The sequence below is a fragment of the Antennarius striatus genome, chromosome 11 (assembly GCF_040054535.1).
Source record: "Antennarius striatus isolate MH-2024 chromosome 11, ASM4005453v1, whole genome shotgun sequence".
Lineage (NCBI taxonomy): Eukaryota > Metazoa > Chordata > Actinopteri > Lophiiformes > Antennariidae > Antennarius > Antennarius striatus.
Genome location: NC_090786.1, coordinates 18105001 through 18128177, shown reverse-complemented (window position 1 = coordinate 18128177; position 23177 = coordinate 18105001). Strand labels below are relative to the sequence as shown.

General features: G+C 44.7%; 1 protein-coding gene across 8 annotated transcripts in view; it reads left to right on the top strand.

Moving 5' to 3' along the window:
• Positions 1-23177, top strand: part of sipa1l2 (signal induced proliferation associated 1 like 2) — a 119589-nt gene that overhangs the window by 54960 nt on the left and 41452 nt on the right. For all 8 annotated transcript variants that reach the window (XR_011037251.1, XM_068326544.1, XM_068326537.1 and 5 more), the window contains exons 3-5: positions 6035-6168; positions 8645-8833; positions 22765-22939. Coding sequence is in view for 7 of the 8 variants with exons in the window: in XM_068326544.1 (XP_068182645.1) it covers positions 6035-6168; positions 8645-8833; positions 22765-22939 (498 nt within the window). In the remaining variant the exon portion in view is untranslated. The remainder of the gene's footprint in view (positions 1-6034; positions 6169-8644; positions 8834-22764; positions 22940-23177) is intronic.

Here is a 23177-nt window from a genome sequence, read left to right as displayed (position 1 = left end):
TTTGTGAAATATTTTCATACAGGTCCACGGAGGTGGGTAAACAGAAAACTCACACAATTGATCACGAGACTCCTATGATGCTAGAATATAATGTGTGATTTATTCCACGCAGAGCATAGCAATACAAACAAACAAACAAGCAATAAGTCAAAAGACCTCTATGATGCTAGACTAGATGTGTCGTTTAGTCCCCGCAGCGCATAGCAATGCAAACAAACAATTCTATGACGCTAGAATAAACTTGGAGTTTAATTCCCCACAGAGCACAGAAACAATTCTATGATGCTAGAATAAACTTGTAGTTTAATTCCCCACAGAGCATAGCAATAAACAAACAAATATTTGGTTGAGCTAAGGCAATATATGGTGGCATTCCAAATATGCTTCGCCTCTTACCTTGACACAAGGAAGGAGAGCCCACAACCCAGACAGAGTAGCATCAACCAGGCTGGGCATCTGTACGTGACCCGCAACTGATTCTAATTGGAACATGAAACTGTTCACCTTTTATACCTTTTAAGAAGCAAGGCCTGCATACGAGCAGGAATGGCCAGTTCCAGCTTGCAGGCACCCCTCCCTTCGGTCGTACCCCCAGCTGAGGAAAAACATCCTTATCTTTTTGTTACCCCTGGGAATGCAGTGTAGAAGGCTTTCACGCACCCGTAAACATCTTTATTAGGCGACCTTACACACTGGAATGCACCAAAACTAATAAATGTTTATTCCACCAAAACTAAGACATCTTTATTACACATTAGAATGCACTAAAACAACGAGTTGACTGAAAACAGGTCTCCATCTCCTCTATATCTCCTCTCCTTAGAGATGGGCACTGGGTCTGCAGCATCTCAGCTCCCTATATGGTTTAATGGGCTGTGACCTGCTGTGACCTCTCTGTGTCCGAACAAACCAAGATGTGACTTAGCCCAGCAGTTGCAGGGAGAGGTTTTGAAGCATGTTCGCAGTAGTGACATGATGAGAGTCAAATCAGGACACACACAATACAAATTTCCATAACAACACCCTAGGCCGCAGTTCGATGATCGACTTTGTGGTCGTGTCATCGGACTTGCGGCCGCATGTTTTGGACACTCGGGTGAAGAGAGGGACAGAGCTGTCAACCGATCACCACCTGGTGGTGAGTTGGCTCCGATGGTGGGGGAAGATGCCGGTCCGACCTGGCAGACCCAAACGTATTGTGAGGGTCTGCTGGGAACGCCTGGCGGAATCCCCTGTCAGAAGGAGTTTCAACTCCCACCTCCGGCAGAACTTCACCCATGTTCTGGGGGAGGCGGGGACATTGAGTCTGAGTGGACCATGTTCCGCGCCTCCATTGTCGAGGCGGCCGACCGCAGCTGTGGCCGTAAGGTGGTCGGTGCCTGTCATGGTGGCAACCCCAGAACCCGTTGGTGGACATCGGCAGTAAGGGATGCCGTCAAGCTGAAGAAGGAATCCAATCAGGCCTTTTTGGCCTGTGGAACTCCTGAGGCAGTTGATGGGTACCGGCTGGCCAAGCCGAATGCAGATTTGGTGGTTGCTGAGGCAAAAACTCGAGCATGGGAGGAGATCGGTGAGGCCTTGGAGGACGACTTCCAGACGGCTTCGAGTAAATTCTGGTCCACCATCAGACGTCTCAGGAAGGGGAAGCAGTGCAGCATCAACACTGTGTATAGTGGGGATGGGGCGCTGCTGACCTCAACTCGGGACGTTGTGATTCGGTTGGGAGAATACTTCGAAGACCTCCTCAATTCCGGCGACACGCCTTCCCATGAAGAAGCAGAGTCTGGGCTCTGAGATGGGCTCTCCTCTCTCTGGGGTTGAGGTCACCGAGGTGGTTAAAAAGCTCCTCGGTGACTCCTTGGTGGATGAGATCTGCCCAGATTTCCTAAAGGATCTGGATGTTGTGGGGCTGCCCTGGTTGACATGCCACTGCAAAATCACGTGGACGTCGGGGACAGTGCCTCTGGATTGGCAGATTGGGGTAGTGGTCCCCCTTTTTAAGAAGGGGGACCGGAGGGTGTGTTCCAACTACAGGGGGATCACACTCCTCAGCCTCCCTGGCAAGGTCTATTCAGGGTTTCTGGAGAGGGGGTCCGTCTGGAAATCAAATCTCGGATTCAGGAGGAGCAGTGTGGTTTTCGTCCTGGCCGTGGAACAGTGGACCAGCTCTGCACCCTCCGCAGGTTCCATGAGGGGGCATGGGAGTTCGCCCAACCAGTCTGCATGTGTTTTGTGGACTTTGAGAAGGCGTTCGACCGTCTTCCTTGGGGGGTTCTATGGGATGTGCTTCGGGAGTATGGGGTACCGAGCCCCTTGATAAGGGCTGTTCGGTCCCTGTACGACCGATGTCAGAGTTTGGTCCACATTGCCGGCAGTAAATCGGATTCGTTTTCAGTGAGGGTTGGCTGCCCTTTGTCACCGATTCTGTTCATAACTTTTATGGACAGATTTTCTAGGTGCAGCCAAGGCGTTGAGGGTGTCCGGTTTGGTGGCCTCAGTAGTGCATCTCTGTTTTTTGCAGATGACATGGTGCTGTTGGTTTCATCAAGCCATGAACTCCAGCTCTCACTGGAGCGGTTCGCAGCCAAGTGTGAAGAGGTTGGGATGAGAATCGGCACCTCCAAGTCTGAGATCATGGTCCTCAGTCAGAAAAGGGTGGAGTCCCCACTCCAGGTTGGGGATGAGATCCTGCCCTAAGTGGAGGAGTTCAAGTATCTCGGGGTCTCGTTCACGAGTGAGGATACAATGAAACGGGAGATCAACAGGCAGATCGGTGCAGCTTCTCCAGCGATGCGGACTCTGTATCGGTCTGTCGTGGTGAAGAAGGAGCTGAGCTGAAAGGCAAAGCTCTCGATTTACCGGTCGATCTACGTTTCTGCCCTAGACCTATGGTCACGAGCTGTGGGTCGTGACCGAAAGGATGAGATCCCGGATACAAGCAGCCGAAATGAATTTCCTCCGCAGGGTGTCCGGGCTCTCCCTTAGAGATAGGGTGAGAAGTTCGGTCGTCCGGGAGGGACTCGAGCCGCTGCTCCTCCGCATCGAGAGGAGCCAGATGAGGTGGCTCGGGCATCTGGTTAGGATGCCTCCTGGACATCTCCCTGGTGAGGTGTTCTGGGCACGTCCTACCGGGAGGAGGCCCCAGGGACGACCCAGGACACGCTGCAGAGACTATGTCTCCCGGCTGGCCTGGGAACGCCTTGGGATTCTCCCGGAGGAGCTGAACGAAGTGGCTAGGGAGAGGGAAGTCTGGGCTTCCCTGCTTAAGCTGCTGCCCCCGCGACCCGACTCCGGATAAGCGGAAGAAGATGGATGGATGGATGTTCTTTTATTCATATCTTAAATCCTAAAACTGAGTCATGCTGAAATTTGATTTTATAATACTTACACATTTGTTTATATTGCCCATGATGCTGTGTGAGGTTTTTGGGTCAGAGTGGGTCAAGCTGTCCAGGCCTGATTTCATCATATTTGTTTACATTTTAAATCCCAGAGTTTCCACCACAAGTCATATTCTAATTCAAACATTGTGATATCTCTTCTGGACCCTTGTTCTGGACCCTCCCATGGACAATCCACACTATATCTGTGTAGGTTAGATGAATTTCTGGCTCTCCTGGTCTCTCAACCCTACCCTCCTACCCTCACACTGGCCAGGGCCCAGAGAGAATACCTAATGCTAAGTTGTGCTTACTAAACAATTGGAATCTGCATTTCCATTGAGTGATGTCAACTACATTTGCAAATGATTGTAGCATGCCAGGCACCTTTGGCTAGCAGTGACTTAGCTCTTGAAAGTTCAGAAAAGGCCAGGAGTTCTAGTTGTTCTTACAGTGGGTGATGGGGGTGCCTTTGTCCTTCCAGCAGACAAAGGAAGATGCACGGTAATCTTGAACACAACAGATTACCACAGCAAGGTTATGTTTCTACTCAGTGAAAGCAAAACCTATGAGACCCTGAGGTCTCATAGGTTTTGCCAACCAGCAGCTACAAAAAGAAGGTTGTGGACTGCCTATGGAACCTACAGAAGGAGGAAACCATAAACCACCTGCTCTACTATCACCTGTACCTTGAGGAAGCCATCCCATGCATACAGTATACGGCCTCCCCAAAATTCATAAAGAAGGAGCCCCCCTCACACCCATTGTCAGCAGCATCAACTTGGTCACATACAATATTGCCAAGCATGTTGCTACAATCTTGGTCCCATGAGTGGGTAACAACCCCTGCTATATACAAAACTCCATGGACTTTGTGGAAAAGGTGAGAGGACTGAGATTGGATACAGATGAGACCATGGTATCCTACGACGTCACTTCCCTATTCACATGTGTTCCCACAAAAAAAGCTGTGGAAGCAGTAAGGCAACGACTTTAACAGAACAACACCCTCAGTGACAGAACAAAATTCAACCCTGACCATATCTTCCAACTTTTGGAGCTGTGCCTAAACACCACCTATTTCCAGTACAGAGGGAGCTTCTATGGGCAGAAACACGGATGGGCTCACCCGTGTCTCCTATCATGGCCAATTTGCACATGGAAGAAGTGGGAACACTGACCCTGACATTGTTCAACAGAACAATACCAATCCACTGGTTCTTGTACGTGGACGAACACATGAGTCAAGATCAAAATCCACGAGGTGCAACCTTTCACCAAACACATCAACTCGGTGGACAGCAATATCAAGTTAACCAGAGAGGATGAAAAGGACAACAGTTTGCCCTTTTCAGATTGTGAGGTCTGCATAAAAGATGACAGAAGTCTGATTGTTGGGGTATACAGGAACCAACACACAGGGAGTAGTACCTGCTTTTTGACTCTCATTACCCACTGGAGCACAAGCTTGGCATCATCAGGACCCTGCAAAACAGGGCTGACAACCTACCAACTAGTACCCGTGACCAGGTAAAAGAACCCCAACACCTGACAGGAGCACTGAAAACTTGTGGATAACCCGACTGGACCTTCGTGAAGGCTCACACAAGATCCAGAAAGGAGAATAACCCAATGAGGACGGACAGCAAGCGTAGCAGTACAGTGATCCCATACGTGTCCCATATATGTCTGAATAACTGAGGAGTATCTTCAACAAACACCAGGTTCCTGTGTGTTTTAAGCCAGGCAACACCCTTGGACAAAGACTGGTCCACCCAAAAGACCCCACACTACTCAGTCAGAGGAGCAATCTGGTATATGCAGTCAAATGCAGCGTGGAATGCTCAGATGTCTACATAGGGGAAACCAAACAACCACTACACAGACATATGGCTCAACACAGAAGAGCCAACTCATCAGGACAGGCCTCAGCAGTCTTCTTTCACCTCAAGGAAGAGGGACACTCATTTAAGGACACCGATGTTCAGATCTTGGACAAGGAAGACAGATAGTTTCAGAGAGGAGTGAAAGAGCCATCCATGTCAAAGTGGAGAAGCCATCTCTGAACAGAGGGGTGGTTTGTGACATGATCTTTCATCCATTTACAATCATGTCCTTTCAAAACTCCCAAAAAGATTGTCTCAGCAGATTAACCCAGGTGATGTGTCTCATGCTAGTGACCCTCATTAGTATACAAAGGTGAAACTCCCCATCAACCATCATTAAGGAGAGAGACGGGTTTCAACTATGGTTGTTGAAACGTGAATAGCACTGATCATACCCCACAGGGTTAATAAGCTCGGACAAGACCAGCCACCTTCAGACCTGAAGAAGTCTCTTTGATAAGAGGTGAAACGTCTTCAAGAAACTTTCTTTAAGTCCAGTGGATTGATTAAAACCACCTTGGATGACAATCCACACTGAATTTTCACATAAATTCACAACTATTTAAAGTTAGTTTTGGAATTATGCTGGGATATTCAACTTAAGCATAAGTAGAGTGATGTGATAAGTTTGTGAACAAGGTTATAGATTGTTATTCTTAATGTTTATAAAACTATCTCGACTTCAGTTCATTGACTTTAATGACAGATTAAAGCATTGTAATGTTTAATTGTGTGTTTAATTTTTATTTTTTCTTGGTCAACCCACAGAGCATCAGAACTATTTTGGGGTTGATGACAATCTTGGACCTGTGGCAGTCAGCATCCGCAGAGAAAGACTAGACGATGGAAAGGAGAAAGAAGGAATGCAGTTTAACCATCGAGTTACCTTCAGAACCAGTCAGGTAACTTACACAACAATGACCAGTTTTGTGCTCTGTGTTCTGTCTTATATCTGTTGATACTTAGCAGAAACCTTCAAAGAAAAGACTACAAGTCAGAAACACCAGAAAATTATTTTTCATATTTCTCACGTATTTCCTTCAGCTAAGGTGATCCAACTCACTGCTTATTGCAGCATTTCACAACTGCAGGAATCCTTCAGTGCCCCTGAAAACAAGATGAGGCTTTGCACAACTTCCCATTCCCCAAACCAGCTCCGAGCACCCCAGTGATTCTGTGCCGGTTGTGACTGTAGTTCACTAGTCAGACAAGCACTAGTGCAGTTGATCAGACCTGTTGTGATGTATTTGACTTGCTTAAACCCCCACATTTGCCAAGGGAGACTGCTAAGGTATCCCTTATTATCAGACCTCTGACCGTGTGTGTTGGACACTCTGGTGAAGAGAGGGGCAGAGCTTTCAACCAATCACCACCTGGTGGTGAGCTCTATATGCTGGCAGAGCAAGGGGCCGGACAGACTCGGCAGGCCCAAACATGTTTTGAGAACGTCTGGCTGAACCCTCTGTCAGTGAGGTCTTCAACTCCCACCTCCGGGAGGGCTTCTCCCAGGTCCCGCAGGAGGCTGGGAACATTGAGTCAGAGTGGACCATGTTCTCCACCTCCATTGTCGAAGCGGTTGCTCTTAGCTGTGGTTGCAAGGTCTCTGGTGCCTGTCGCGGCGGTAACCCCCGAACCCGGTGGTGGACACCGGAAAGTAAGGGATGCCGTGAAGCTGAAGAAAGCTGTCAAATCTTGTTGAATTGTGGGACTCCGGAGGCAGCTGACAGGTACAGGCAGGCCAGGCGTACTGCAGCTCAAGTAGTCGCAGAGGCAAAAACTCGGGTCTGGGAAGAGTTCGGGGAGGCCATGGAGTAAGACTATCGGTCAACCTCGAAGAAATTCTGGCAAACCATTCGGCGCCTCAGGTGGTGAAAGCGGTGCACAGCCAACACTGTTTACAGTAGAGGCAGAGAGCTGCTGACCTTGACTGGGGATATTGTTGGGAGGTGGAAAGAATACTTTGAGGATCTCCTCAATCCCTCTGCCATGTCTTACACAGAGGAAGCAGAGGCGGAGGTCTCAGAGGTGGACTTGTCCATCACCCAAGCTGAAGTCACCTAGGTGGTTGTCAAACTCCTCAGTGGCAAAGCACCGGGGGGTGGATGAGATTCGCCCTGAGTAACTCAAGTCTCTGGATGTGCAGGGACTGTCATGGTTGACACGTCTCTGTAACATCGCATGGCAGTCGGGGACAGTACCTCTGGATTGGCAGACCGGGGCAGTGGTCCCCCTTTTCAAAAAGGGGGAATGGAGGGTGTGTTCCAACTATAGGAAGATTACACTCCACAGCCTCCCGAGAAAGTCTATTCCAGAGTACTGGAGAGGAAGATTAGACCGATAGTCGAACCGCAGATTCAGGAGTTTGCCCAACCAGTCCACATGTGTTTTGTGGATCTGGAGAAGGCATTCGATCATGTCCCTTGTGGTATTTGTGGGGAGTGCTTCGGGAGTATGGGGTTCAGGGCCCTTTGCTGAAGTCTGGCTGAAGTCCTGTATGACCGAAGCCAGAGCTTGGTTTGCATTGCCGGCAGTAAGTCAGACCTGTTCCAGGTGCATGTTGGACTCCGGCAGGGCTCCCCTCTATCACCGGTTCTGTTCATAATCTTTATGGACCTTTGGGTTACAGATCCCTTTCCTTGATTGATGATGGATGGTGTCCTCTAAATAATTCAGGTTTGACAGATGTGTCACACCGTGAAGTATCACTGATATCCAGTGCCTTTCCTGGTTTAAAGCACCATCCTCTTGGCGGAACAATGTATCTGGGCCATGATAGCCTTACAAGTAGCACTCAGAAAATGTTGAAACTGTAGAGACTGAGATGATATTTATGATGTAAAGCAGTGCAAACAATCTTTCTATTTTGAGAATACTTTGGGTCATGGCTGAAAGAACAAGATACAAGCGGCCGAAATGAGTTTCCTCCGGAGAGTGGCTGGGCTTAGAGATAGGGTGAGGAGCTCAGTCACCAGGGAGGAGCTCAGAGTAGAGCTTCTCCTCCGCCTCGAGCGAAGCCAGCTGAGGTGGCTCGGGCATCTGTTCAGGATGCCTCCTGGACGCCTCCCTGCGGAGGTGTTCCGGGCATGTCCTACTGGGAGGAGACCTCGAGGAAGACCTAGGACATGCTGGAGGGACTATGTCTCTCGGCTGGCTTGGGAACGCCTCTGGTTCCCCCAGGAGGAGCTGGAGGAGGTGTCTGGGGAGAGGGAAGTATCCTGAAGTAGATAACACAATTCTGGAGTCCTTAGTATTTTGAAGTAAAATGTGTGACCAGTGAGATGCAAACAACCTACCATAACACACCATTCATGGCAACACAGCATTGGACACACATCAGACAGCAGAATGTAAGAAACTCTCCTTCTGTCTGCCCATCAGCTGACTACCCTCCGTGGGGCCATCTTGGAGGATGCCATTCCATCCACTGCTAGACACGGGATGGCCCGTGGCCTGCCGCTGAAAGAAGTGCTTGAATATGTTGTCCCTGAGCTTAACATCCAGTGTCTGAGGCTGGCCCTCAATTCCCCAAAGGTCCCGGAGCAACTTCTAAAACTGGACGAACAAGGGGTGAGTATACCGAGGACCACCAAAAAATACTGATGGTGAAAGAACAATGGTGGAGCGTCTCAATCAGCTGTTAATGGACATGTCTTCTTACATGTCTTCTGCCCGAAACATATAGAGACGGAAGCCCTAAAACTTTTTTTACACTGTAATTAGTTCTAGAATGAAGCAAACAAAGTATAATAACTGGAGTGGTGCTGAACATAAATGTCATTAAATTTTTACAGAGCAGGGCTAACTGCTAACGTCAGCGAACCAGGCAGTTACTGCATCTTTGCATTTAACTGATGGATGTGAGAGGGGCATTGATCCTGTCCGTTGGTAAAGAAGCATCATTCCAAAATGTAAGGATTCTCTATCTGGCCAGTTTTCTCAGTTCAGTCCTCTGAATCTAAGTGGATGTGTGATGAGACGTTCTCAACAAAACTGCAAGAAAATATCTCGTCTTGCAGAATCAGAGGGTCCCTGCATCCTCAGATTTGGAAAAAATGTCTTCCAAAATTTACTGTTATACTGGGTTTTTGCTGTTTTACCTTTATGATCAAATTTTTAATCATCTGACTACAAATATTAAAGATATAATATACTTGTGCACTCTACTTTCTATTTATAGTCTGTTATAAAACTACAGACTGTTAACAGTTTAAAGTTAATTGACAAAGAACAGTAATAATATTAGTAACTATCATCAATAATTTAGGCATAGGAGTCATATTTTGTGAACAACTTAGTCAAGTGGTATCTAAATCAAGTGGCTGAATCTAGCGTTCATGTTGTGTCTAAACTGTAGAAAAGCAGTGAATTAATTGACATGGACATGTTTTACACTAAAACAAAAATCAAAAAAGTTATTTCCCATATTTCCCACACATATTTTCCATTTATTGTTTATTTTTGGAGCCATCAGTGCCATGCATCTAAACTTGCGTTATTTAAGGTATCTCCGTCTTTTTAAGTGAGATGTCAGTTATAGAAGGAGCCATGGCAGGGATTAACTTCAAATAGCATATTGTCCCCATATGTGGGCTGCTAATTATAGTCGAACATAGGGACCCAGTTGGAGGCAATATCACACTCACATAGAATCAATAGAAAGCATCCTGTCTGTAGCCAGCATGGACACAGACTTTGACACATTTTCTGTTGAGAGGACCATCACATACTCGCAACATACTCGTCTGAGAACAGCTCGTTTGATATTCTGCCCGGATAGCAGGGAATGTCATCTTGCATTATCTGTTTGAATAAAATGACTATTAATGATACGGGCTCTCTGTATTCACAGGTGTCAAAGATGGATTCATTGTGTGATCTTTATTTTTTCATTCGATAGAAGTACACGATGGAGTGGAGCGTGAAGGGATTAGCTAGTGCTCTATATTATCTTACTATCAGAGAACGGGTTGCTTATTAGTGTAATTGCAGTCATTAGCATGAGCCCATCCTTCCAGCTGTCAAGGGAAAAGCTTTTACAGTAGTGCCTGCCTTGTCCCACTTGTATATTAAGACACTGCTACATGCATTAACAAGAGCAGTGTAGTGTCCCCTAAAGCAAGTTAAATGCACTTCAGGTGATGACTTTGACTATTCAATTATTGCCAAGTAACAGTAAGCTGGGGCTCAAGGAGATTCTTTGTGGAGCTTCTCTAGGAGCTGATACACTTTTTTTTCCACCTGGCATACAGCTTCCCATGCCTTTTGAATGAGAGACTGTCTGCAGATAGAGTATGTAATATGAGAACGAAACAGACACATAGGGGAAAAAGCAATAAAGTAAATTAAGAAACGACTTTCAGAGGAGTGAAGTGAGGCTTAAAGCTCTTCCAAGTAGTACTCCTCCTCACAGACCTCAAACCAGAAGCCCATTGGAGGCCAGTCTTACATTTATATTTGGACGCTAGTATTTCTGTACACTCTGTTTTAATCATTAATGTTATGCTGTTTCATGGTCAGGCACTCCATAATCTTCTCTTTAACCAAGGTGGACTTTCACTACTCCTCTAATGTGTTCATGGAAAGAAGGAAGTATTGGACAGGAAGAATTTCCACTCAGAGATAAATTCATCCACCAGCCTTGTTTGTTTGTTTGAGTGCATTATTTTCTCCTACCACACATAGAAAGCTTTATTTGGAGATGATGTCCTTCTGTATTTGTATTGGAGTGTTTGTATGCATGTGAAACAGCTTCTTTTCGCTGTGCACTGAAAGCATGCCTGGTAAGTGAGTGTGACCTGGAACCAAGCAGCCTTCCTAATGTCCTCACGATCATTTCTGTTGAAAGAATATACTAAAGCTCTGTTGTGTACTGGGCTGTGATGGCTCTGCGTGTAACAGGAGAGCAGGGAACATGCAAATGTATTTTAGATCACATTGTCAATCACTGGGAAATAACTGTGGATGGACAGGCAAAAGCATTAAGCTGCTACTCAGATTCTCAGCTGATAGAAATCACCAAAGGTATTATTTTAATAAAGCCATTATTGTAAGTTGTGTAGCTTTTGTGGCTCTAATAATAAAATATGTCAAATAACTAAATTCTTCTCAACAAGAAACAGTTATGAACAAACGGAAAAGAAACATGATGCAACCCAGTTATTAGTCCTACCACTCAGTTGTTGCAGCAATGTATGAAAACTCACTCTGTAAAACCTCCAGGGTTTAAATTGGCCTCGCTGCCCACAGCGACAACTCAATGCTGAAGCCGAGTTCAGGCTGAAGTGAGATTTGTTCCACAAGTTCAAGAGAGTAATTTACCGCATACTGAGGCAGTTATTGCAGCACAAAAAAAATCGCTTTCTGCTGGATGTAAATCGATCTGCTTGAAACCTGAGGATTAAGTTGGTGTCACTTTGCAGTGACAAAAATTTTATTTCTACTTTTCCTACCATCTACATCTCAATTTACATTTTTATCAGCTACCACATTATGATGCAGAATATAGCATAAGTACAAAACCAACCTTTATACACCCATGTTTGTGCTAAAATACAATTTTTCTTCACATTTGTAGAAATTCTTTCCAAGTATTAACCGTAGCCTTTATCTGACACAAGGGTGTTTTTAGTTTCTTAAACACCTGTTTCAAAACCATTTAAAGGGACAGTAAACTTAATTTTAAGTGACATATATGTAATTCATCATTATGAAAAAAAGAAGAAAAAAATAGTTTTATATGTGCAGCATCATCCCTTTGGTCAGAAAACCTTAAAATCTGAACTGCAGCAGCTTCACATCCAGTGGTCACGTGGGCGTCAGACGTCATTGGCGACAAATTTAGCTTGGCAACCATAGAAGACAATGTGATCAATGACGCGATTAACTCGATAAATATCACGGTTACCTGTGAGGTGAACGGTTTTGTCAACACAACAGCAAGAAAAAAAAAAAGACAAGGACCTATCCTTCTTTAGAATACCTTCTGGGAAGCTAGGAATATAATAAACCGCGTCAATATGACCAAGGATCCGAGGATCTGTCTTGAGCACTTTACCTCGTATGATCTCCAAAGAGATCTGAAGGTAAGATCATTTTTGGACAACCCATAGTATTTATTCTGAATTCCCAAGGTTTAGTGGATAATTAATTAATGTCTGGAGCTACTGGAGGTCTTGAATAAATGTTTTTATGACCAGATTATTCCACGATTATGGCACTGATAAAAACTAAACAATATCAAAAGTGATAGACAGGTCATTTCACGGAGAAGATCTGTGACACTGAAATAAAACATGTCAGGTCCTGATCCTTATACATTTGTAAATACAAGACATATTAATATAAACTAGAGTTGTTATTAATTCCACACAGTCTAACAGTAATGAATGGCGATTAACTCAATGCTAACATAATATGGAAAATCCCATTGACGGGCTAGCGTGTTGGCATCGGTAGCGCGATTAACTTTTCCATACACACAGTAAACCAAAACAGGACACTGTAACTAGTTGGATATCTGTCAGAATCTGATTCAGATGAAGCCACCTGGGATGAGTCGCGACATGAGGACAAACTTTCATCCTCCTTGTACATGGGGTGGTAATTATATGAAATAACCACACCTGAAGGTGGGTTCACTGGGTACTCGTCTTCAGTTTCCGATGACGACGACAACATTTTTGGCGATATTCGGATAAGTAATTAAGAATTTTTTTGTAATTTTATATACTGGTTTGATCCCCAGAGGGAAATTTAGACAGCACACTCTAGTTAGTGATTCAAACGCATGCATACATACATATTAGTGTGTACAGACCCCTGTAGCACACACACACACACACACACACACACACACATACACAAGGGGGCCTGTGGGCATGCAAGGGGAGGTAGAGTGGCGGGCAGCTCCTTCTTGGTGCGCCCCAAATGAGCAATTTGTAAAGGGGGGGGCGGCGCCTTGCTCGAGGGCGCTTCAGCAGTGCTCTGGAGGTGAGCTGACACCTCCCACTGTCAGCTCACCACAGAGTGTTTTTGGGTGGGAGCGGGAATCAATCCGCCAATCTTGAATCATAGGATGGCCCGCTCTACCACACGCTCTACCACTGAGCCACTGCCTTTACGTTGTGGCTTGCTTTGTCTGCATTGATATGGATTCACCCCATTGTCTATGGTTGCATCACTTCCGCTGTCATGGCGCGCTCCATAACTTAAGATAAATCTCATTTTTCTAAGTCCGTATACAAACATAACCTTTACAATGAATATTTGATATATCAGGGCTCGAAATTATCTTTTTTTCTTGGTAGCACTGGTGCTCCCAAATTTAAAAGTAATTAGCACCAGCAAAGATGTTAGGAGCACCTACCCAAAAGCAAGACAGTGACGGAGCGATAGAAACCGCTCTGTCCATCTCCGTTCCGCGCGCCTCTCTCCCTCACCCAGGAGAGCAGCCGGAAATGCACTCTCAATGTTTCCTAGCAGAACCGCGGTCCTGCTCAGACTGTGTCACGCACATTCTCTGGCAGGTCCACACTCACGTGTCTGCTTCAAACAAACTGTCGCAGTAGAGCGTTCAAGGGTGCATACTCGGCGCCCACGCGTTTTCCCCACATCCACACAAAACTTGTGAGAGACGCTCACCTGAGGATGCTGCTTTGGTCCAACTCCGGGTCATGGGCCAAAACCAAGGCACTACCTGGGTGTGGCTTAAATAGCGCATTGTGGCACGCTGTCATGCCAGCCCGGTAACTGGACTAAACCATTTTGGTTATTATTGGATTGTTTTGTATTTTAAAACATCACTAAAAGATGTTTTATGTTGCCCCCAACTCCACCATGGCTTTAGTGAACATTCATTTGCATTTTTCTTGGTCATTTTTCCCTCAGCTCGGACTTAGGGGATAATTCTACGCAAAAGATCTGTGCTTTGTTTCATAGTGGCGCTTCATGCTACCACTTTTAATTCATGCTACGTGTTCAGACCACATGAGGTAAAATGGTTATGAACTGCCTGACGGAGGAATAAACATAAATTTCCTCCCTTCGTTTGGAGCTATGCTGTCTCCCTTCTTCTGTGCTCCGCTGTAGCAGTAAACTCACAGCGGTAGCGGGAGCGAGCTGTCTCACTTCCTGGTACGTTGACAGCATAGGGTACACAAACGATCTGCACCGCTGTCTGTAGCTGCGAACTGCAAGTAAAAATGCACAAGAAAATCTACTCTCGTGAATTTATCATGGAGTGGTCACGGGTCCAGACAGAACCATCACCCGGTCCGGATTCCGGACCACGGTCCGCCATGTGGTTACCCCTGCTCTATAGAGAGAGAAAGAGCGAGAGAGAAGAGGAAAAAAAAGTGCATCAGATTTTTTCCCCAGTCGCACTGGTGCTCCAAAATATATTTAATAGTCGCACTGATGATATACATATACACTGATGATATATATATAAGAGATATATATATATAAGATATATATATATATATATATATATATATATATATATATATATATATATATATATCTTTAAGCATATACAGTGCACCCTCGTTCCTCATGGGCAATGCGTTCCAGTAACCACACGCGATTAACAGATGCCCCAATAGAACTATTTATCATATTATTTACTTTTTTTTTTAAAAATTGATTTATAATTTTATATACTGAATTAATCCCCGCAGGGAAATTAGTGGCACACTGGTTAGTACACATGCATATATATTAATATTAGTGTGTACAGGCCCTGAAGACACAAACACACACACACACACACACACACACACACACACACACACAAGGGGCCTGTACTCATGCAGTGGGAGGTAGAGGTAGAGTGCCAAAATGAGCAGCTTGTAAGGGGGACGGCGCCTTACTCAAGGGTGTCTCTGCAGTGCTCCGGAGGTGAGCTGACACCTCTCACTGTCAGCTCACAGTCCGGGTGTTTTTGGGCAGAAGCCTGAATTGAACCGCCGATCTTGAAACATTGGACGAATATGAAAAAAAAAAAAAAGTCCCTCTCACGCTTCTCACACTTTTAGGGTGGTATCTGTGTGTCATCCTCAAGCTTGGGTCCTTTACCAGAGGCCTGGGAGTCTGAGGGTTCTGCGCAGTATTTTGGCTGTTCCTAAGACTTCGCTCTTCTGGACTGGGGCTTCAGATGTTGTTCCAGGAATCTGCTGGAGCCTCTCTTCCAGTTTGAGGGTCACTGCCCCAAGTGCTCCTACTACCACGGGGACCATATTAACCTTGATCTTCCACATATGATCCAGCTTTTCTTTCAACCCTTGATTCGTCTGAATCTTTTCATGTTCCTTCTTCTTGATGTTGGCGTCAGCTGGAATCGCCACATCTATCACCACTACTCTCTTCTATGCTTTGTCCACCACCACTATGTCCTGTTGGTTAGCCAGCAGCTGTTTTTCAGTCTGGAAGCTGAAGTCCCACAGGACCTTGTCGTTCTCAACCACCTTTGGTGGTATGTCCCATTTGGATTTGGGTACTTCTAGTCCAGGGTTCACCAAATGGTGATGGTTCTGTCCGGACCCGTGACCCCTAATGATAAATTCACGAGGGTAGATTTTCTTGGAGAATTTTTTCTGATGGTCGCGGCTACAGACGGTGGGCCTGATCCTACAGTAAATACAGTAATAGCTCCACTCAGTTCAGCCAATTTGATCGTTTCTTTACCCTGCTCTGTCAGCGCACCTGGAAGTGAGACAGCCTGCTGCAGCTACCGCTGTGAGTTTACCGCTACAGCGGAGCAGAGGAAGGGAGACAGTGAAGACAGCATAGCTCCAAACGAAGGGAGGTTAATGAGGAAAACCGCTGGTTAATACTGAGAAATGTATGTTTATTCTTCCGTCAGGCAGTTCAAAACCATTTTGCCTCATATGGTCTGAACACGAAGCATTAATTAAAGGTGGTAACATGAAGAGCCACTATGAAACATAACACATAGCTTTTGATCAAAATTCCCTGAAGTCTGAGCTGAGGGCAAAATAACGGAGCAAAATGCAAATGAATGTTCACTAAAGGCAAGGTGGATTTTGGGGCAACATCAAAAATCTTTTAGTAATGGGACAGTTGTGAATAAGTGCTTAAAAGCTGTTGTAGAGACATTGAGATGTGTGGAAAAACTCCCAATGTCAGCTTCAACAGCAACCAAAAAAATCGGAAATATTAAAAGCCTGAAGCAGCTATTAAGGGAGCATCATGCATATCTGTGGCCATTGATGAGTCTACAGTGTGCTCTGTGCACACCTTGTGCACAAATAACCTTGTGCACAAGTAAATTGTTGGCAGGCCACTTGCCCCTTTTTCTCATGAAGAAAGTTCTGTTTGCATTTTTCCCCTGAAAGACGCAGCTTTTATTTATGCTTTCTGAAGATGTTAATGTTTTTTTACTTGAAGCGTAGGCCTTCAGTTCTTTGGTCCGGAACATCTTTATTTTACGAGAAAAAGGATTATTCAGCTCTTTTTGCACCATATTTTTAATTCTGAGGTTTGTGTGTTCTTCAATCTTACATAAAGGTTTGAAATTTATTTTCCTGGGTCTAGTTTTATTTATGGTGAGGTAAAAGAGCTAGCTGTGCACTCAGTTAAACATGTCCTGCATTGAAAATTGATAATAAATGATAATGTAGACGTAGGGACCGGCTATAAGACACAAACTTGACTTGGGTTCAGACCTTTTCCTAAGAGGAAATTTTTATAACCGGACCTCCTTGGCTTTTAATTGAATACCCCTGTTCTAGTCCATACTGGGTACAGATGTTCCTGTACACTATCACAGCTACATGGTTGTGCCTCTCCATGTATGCTCAGCCAGAGAGCATCTTATACCCTGCTACCACACACTGGACTGTCTCTGGGGCTTCTTGACATAGCCTGCACCTTGGGTCAGATCTACTGTGGTAGATATTGGCCTCTATTGTTCTTGTACTTAGGACCTGTTCTTGGGCTGCCATGATCAGTGCCTCCGTGCTGTCTATCAGTCCAGCTTTATCCAGCCATGGTAGGTCTTCTCGATATCAGCCACTTCCTCTATATGATGGTGGTACATGCTGTGTTGGGGCTTGTCCCTCCATGTTGTCTCCTCCTCCTCCTCCTCAGGTTTCTGCTGACATTCAGCTGACTCCTCAGGACTTGCCTTACTCTCTGGAGGTATTTGGCTGTGGTTGACTTCCTTGTGGCCTCCTCATGATTACCATTAGTCTGTGGGATATCAGAGTATTTGTAGCTGTCCTTGATGTCTTCTATCCTGCCCCATCCGGCCACATTTGTCTAATCCGAAAGACATCCCTATGTTTTCGCTGTAGATCCTGGTGGTGTGGATCAGTGATTCGGTTTCTTTGCTCATTCCTGGCATACAGCTTGATGGCATCCATGTAGAGAAGATGGCTGATTGTTGTCCCGCTTCGGAATCGATATCCGTAACCACTCTTTGACTGAGGGGGTTCAGGTCTATGCAGAACAGCAGAGGTGATTGTGCATCCTCTTGGGCAATTGGCTTGGAGTTAGTCTCTAGGGTTGTCTTCCACATTTCCATTCAGTTCTTGATGAAGGCTCTTAGTGTACTGTTGATTTTCTACAGTTCCTGACATCCCAGTATCCACGTGTGTGGCATTGAATCGTAGGCTGTCTGGTAGTCTAGCCATGCGGTGCACAGATTGGACTGCCTGTTCTTTCAGTCTCTGTGGACTGCTCTGTCCACCAGTAGCTGGTGCTTGACTACCAACTCCTTTCTGTGCCTTTCTGTCCCTTCTGTGGGTCTTTCATGATAAGGACTGTTCTGCCTTCAGTCAACCATTCTGGGTGCCTCCCATTCCTTAGCAGCTGGTTCATCTGTGCTGCAAGACGCGCATGGAGTGCTTTCAGCTTCTTTAGCCAGTATGTATGAATCATATCGGGGCCCGGTGCTGACCAACTCTTCATCTTTGACACTTTCATGGATGTCTGCCATTGACATGGTTACTGATCTTGTTCTGGAAGGCTGCTGTGGTCAGTCCTCAGGTCCACTAGCCACTGGGCATCGGTGTTGTGTGATGCTTCTATTTCCCATATGCCCTTCCAGTATTTCTCCAACTCAGCTCTTGGTGGGTCGGACCGGCTGCTGTTATTTCCCTGCCACTGAGAGTACACCTTTGCTGGTTGAATGGAGAAGATCTTGTTTATTCTCCTGGCCTCTATGTCCTTGGTGTATCTCTTCAGTCAGGTATCCAGAGCTGTTAGTCTCTATTTGGCAGTTTCGAGTGCTTCAGATATGGAGAGCTTGCTGTATTTTCTGCGTACCCCTTTACTCACCATGGTCCCTTTTCTGCAGCTTAGCTAGCTGGCTGACCTCTCTCCGTGTCACCTTTATCTTGTTCTCTAACTGTCTCTTCCGTGCAGGGTATTGCTTGTTATGCCCTGTATTGATCTTATATCCCAGCATCTTGAGGATTTCTGTTGCTGTACTGGGAAACAGCTTGTTGGTCTCAGTTATGTTCCCTGTGGGGACGGTTCTTATTGCAGCATTCACATCTTCTAGCAGATCTCCTGAAGGTACTTGACACCTCAGCTTCGGTATTTGTCGGAGGCTCCAGGTTTCCAGATGGGACACGATCTTCATTCTCAGGTTAGCAGCTCTTGTATTGAGGCTGTCTATGTCTATTGTTGCTTGGTACCCAATCTGGGATTGTGTGTGTGTGTGTTTGGGGGGGGTGATATGGCGTTCTGGCTCCCCCTTGCCGTAGCATTGTTGTAGTATTTCATCGATCTCTAGTTGTGATAGCAATTTTCAGTTACGGATGTTGGAACACTGGGCTAACAGCTGTTTCTTTGTTAGCCTTGATTGTGGGTTTGGAAGCATCCATTGGTCCCACATCCACCCCATGTATCCCCTCTCTCTGGGATTACTCGTATAGTAGCATTCCAACAAATCCATATTCTCTGCCCTGGTCCATGAGTGTCTTGTTCCAGTAACCCATTTATCATCAGATTGTCGTGGTTCCCTAGCAACTGACACGGACCTTGTTGACCCGGGCGACGTCTGAGCCGGTATGACTGTCATTAGTGTGTTCGCTCATGTCTGAGGTAGGGTGGTGTACCATTAAGGGTCTTGCCTAAGGACCCTCACTGAAAAGTATCAAAGTGTTCAAAACCACGCCCTCCTCCATTCCAAACCATGCCCTCCTGCATTGGAGCTAGTTGACTGGATAGATAACCCTGCACACCACCTTCTCCCAACAAAGGAGCACCTTCAGCAACAGACTGCTGTCACACAGCACCTCCACAGAGAGGCTGAGGTCCTCCTTTGTGCCCCGTGCCATCAGGGGGTACAATGACTCTCTCAGGAGGAGCAGGGGGGAGGTGGCGAGGTCAGCACGTGGTTAAATGGATTTAATTTAATTTAATTTTATACTGTTTATATTTTGATTTTATATACTGTTTATATTTTAATTTTAATTTTTTTTAGTATATGTACTGTTAATGCTACATGTGTTTGTTAGTGAAGTGTATGTCTTGTGGTATGTTCTGTTTTGATTTTGTTTTTTCCTGGTGTTTGGCTGAGCAGTGGATATGTGCAATTTCCTCCGGGAAAGTATCTATCTATCTATCTATCTATCTATCTATCTATCTATCTATCTATCTATCTATCTATCTATCTATCTATCTATCTATCTATCTATCTATCTATCTATCTATCTATCTATCTATCTATCTACCTACCTACCTACCTACCTACCTACCTACCTACCTACCTACCTACCTACCTACCTACCTACCTACCTACCTACCTACCTACCTACCTACCTACCTACCTACCTACCTACCTACCTACTGTTTGTCCTGACCGGGAATCAAACCCACGACCTCCTGTATTCAAGTCATTTGACTTAACCACTGTATTATCTATCTGGTTTTTTTTCACAGTGGTATCTCTACTTACGAAATTAATTGGTTCTGGAAGAAATTTCTTATGTAGAAAATTTTGTAAGTAGAGACGTGTTTTCCATGCAAATGCCCTAATCCTTTCCAAGCCCCCCAAAATTCAGACATAAATGTTTCATAAAGCATAAAAATTCATCAAAAAATGTAAGAAATACATGTTACAATTACATTATTACACAATAAACGAGAGTTGTGCATAACATAAAAAACAAAGAATACAGTAAAGAATAAAAATAATGGTCATTTACCTTTTAACTCCAGTCCTCATTGTTTTTTGCCCTCTTTGATTCATGTGCTACTTGCCTCACCATGCCGAACAACAGAGTGAATTCCAGTCCTCCTTTTGAACTTCTCGAACCACCCATGTGATGCCTTAAACTCTCGGTGTTTTATGGCTTACTTTTATTTTAATAATGTGGTGATTGTAGATGCATTACGGCCATATTCTCTGGCGAGATCAACCAAACGCATCCCTTTTCATGCTTTTCTATTATCTCTTGCTTTGTTTGTATGGACAAAAAACTGTTTTCGCCATTACTTTCTTGGGGTCCATAGTGAATACTGTGAAAGTTAATATATTTACGTAAAACTATCAGAACACCTAATGGGTCGAGGGCCGAATGACGAGGACGCTGCATAGACACCTATCTAGCTACACATAGAGGTCCATCTTAGCCAATGAGGTAATAGCCAATGGCAGAGCAGCTATAAGAATGTTGTGTTGAGGAACCTTTGGGAGCTGCGAGTAGCAAACTCTTATTTATTTATTTATTTTTGGATATTTCAGAAATTTTTACAAAATGCTTTATACTGCCACTCAATGTTTTCTCATGAATATTGATTAGGATTTTTTGTTCCTTTTTTTAATAATTTCATGCCGTGTTGTGTGTTAGTATACTGTATGTGTATGCGTGACAGATCTTTTTGACTAAACCCTCTGTGGAATCTGAGCATCTCTTCCCAAAAATAGAAATAGATGTTTTTCCTGTTTGGAACCGGGGTCTGACAGCTATATTTTGGCTTTTTGCTGCATCAGGAAGCTGTAGTGTCGAAACATGTCACAGCATTTTGTGTGCACTGTAGTGTGTGTGTGTTTTTGTGCGTGTGTGTGTGTGTTTGGACACTGCTATTATCCCTGAAGTGTCTCTCTTGGGGACGTTGTCCTCGTTTTTCTCAGCTCATTAAATATGTTTTCAATTTTGTAGAATTCAGGTGTTTTCTTGAAGGAAATAAGAGGAGAGAACATTTTAGCACCATTTATCCTTGGACAGACTGATGGGAAATAGAATAAAGAGAGAACAAATTACCGCTGCCTAGCAACTTATGCTCAGTGACTATTTGAATAAGTGTGGAATATCTGTCTATTTTTTTCTGCTTTTTTTTTGTTCAACCTTACCAGGAGATGAACTTTACTTTGAGCATTGCTCATGTGCATATGTGTTACATGTCTTGATGCGTGTTCACTTTATAAGTGGCACCAAAGAACAATGACATTGTCTTTGCCACGTTACACTCTGTAAAAAGAGTAGGAGGCTAAGTGAGCCCATATAATGCAGGCCAATAAAGATTACATCATTGCACATCATGTAATTTGCACTGGGCTCCATTGTATCATCGCTTTTCACCCCCACAGAAGCTTTAACACAGAGCTCACTGCCTGTTAGAGGGAGTCATCATGGCAACAGTGCCAGGTATGACAGTAGTTGAGGAAAAAAGACAAGTCCAAATAGTTTTAGCCTATAAATATTTTTTTCCAGTTTCCGGGTTCTCAGAGATCTTTCTGTGTTCCTATATTGACGCATTTAACCGATGACGCTATCTTCAGCTGTGAAGGTTGAGCAACAGGTGCCAAATGCAGGAGGCTTTTTTTCCATGTACATTTCCTCGCTTTGATGCCAGCTACGACAGAAAGTCAGAGAGCATAAAGTCATGAAAGATTCATGTTGGTGAAGAAGGTTCTTTCTCACCAAGCACAAAGGATCCGTCCTGATATTTCATTTCTTCTGTATGTGTGAGAGCTCACATCGAACCTGTCATTTCTAGATGTTATTAATGCATTTAATGAGAACCCCTACGACAAGCTTTCTATGAGTACTCTGTTTCAGTCATTTATCTTTACTGAGGTATTCTTTGTTCAGCAGTGACTGCATTATGAGTGCTATTAGTAAGGTGTTCGGGGATACAAATGCTGTTGCCATCCACTGTGTCCCTTGTACAATGAGGATTTCACCAAACCAAAGTATTTTTTGTAGGGTTTTTCTTAAGGATTTAAATTATGGCAGCTTATGTGTATCCCTCATAGCTACACAGCTGCTCTGAAGTAGCAGCTATTTGCTAAGCTTGATTTATCCTCTAAGAACACATAGACTGAGTTCACAAAAGGGGGATTTCAGCTCTCCTAGAAGGTTTATGGAGGTCTCCACATAGCTGTGACACAATGGAAAGTGGGCACTGGCATGCTTTGAGTCTGTAATACACGGTGTATTTGAGTGTGGTGTGTGATGCTCATCAGCGACAGGAAATGAGACACACTGTACTTACTGAGCGTCTGTGTGTGTTTCTCATTCCAGCTAAGCTTCCAGCACAAGGTGGGAGTGCTTTATTGTAAAGCAGGCCAGAGCACCGAAGAAGAGATGTACAACAATGAAAGTGCTGGACCAGCGCTGGATGAGTTCTTGGATCTGCTTGGCCAGAGGGTGCGCCTGAAAGGCTTCACTAAGTACAGAGCTCAGCTGGATAACAAGAGTAAGATAAAACACATGAACATAATATTCACACAGCACAGGCCCACACACTTGTAATACTGCTGACTGCTAATACTCTGCTCTGTTTCATGTTTCTTTTATTTATTAATTAATTTATTTTTGCCAGAACAGTCATGGTATTTCAAGCCTTTATATCGTTAATCTGGATTTCTTTCCAATTGCATCACCATTTTGTAGATAGAATGACTTTTGTAAAGAGTCCTTGACTTCCCTGTCTC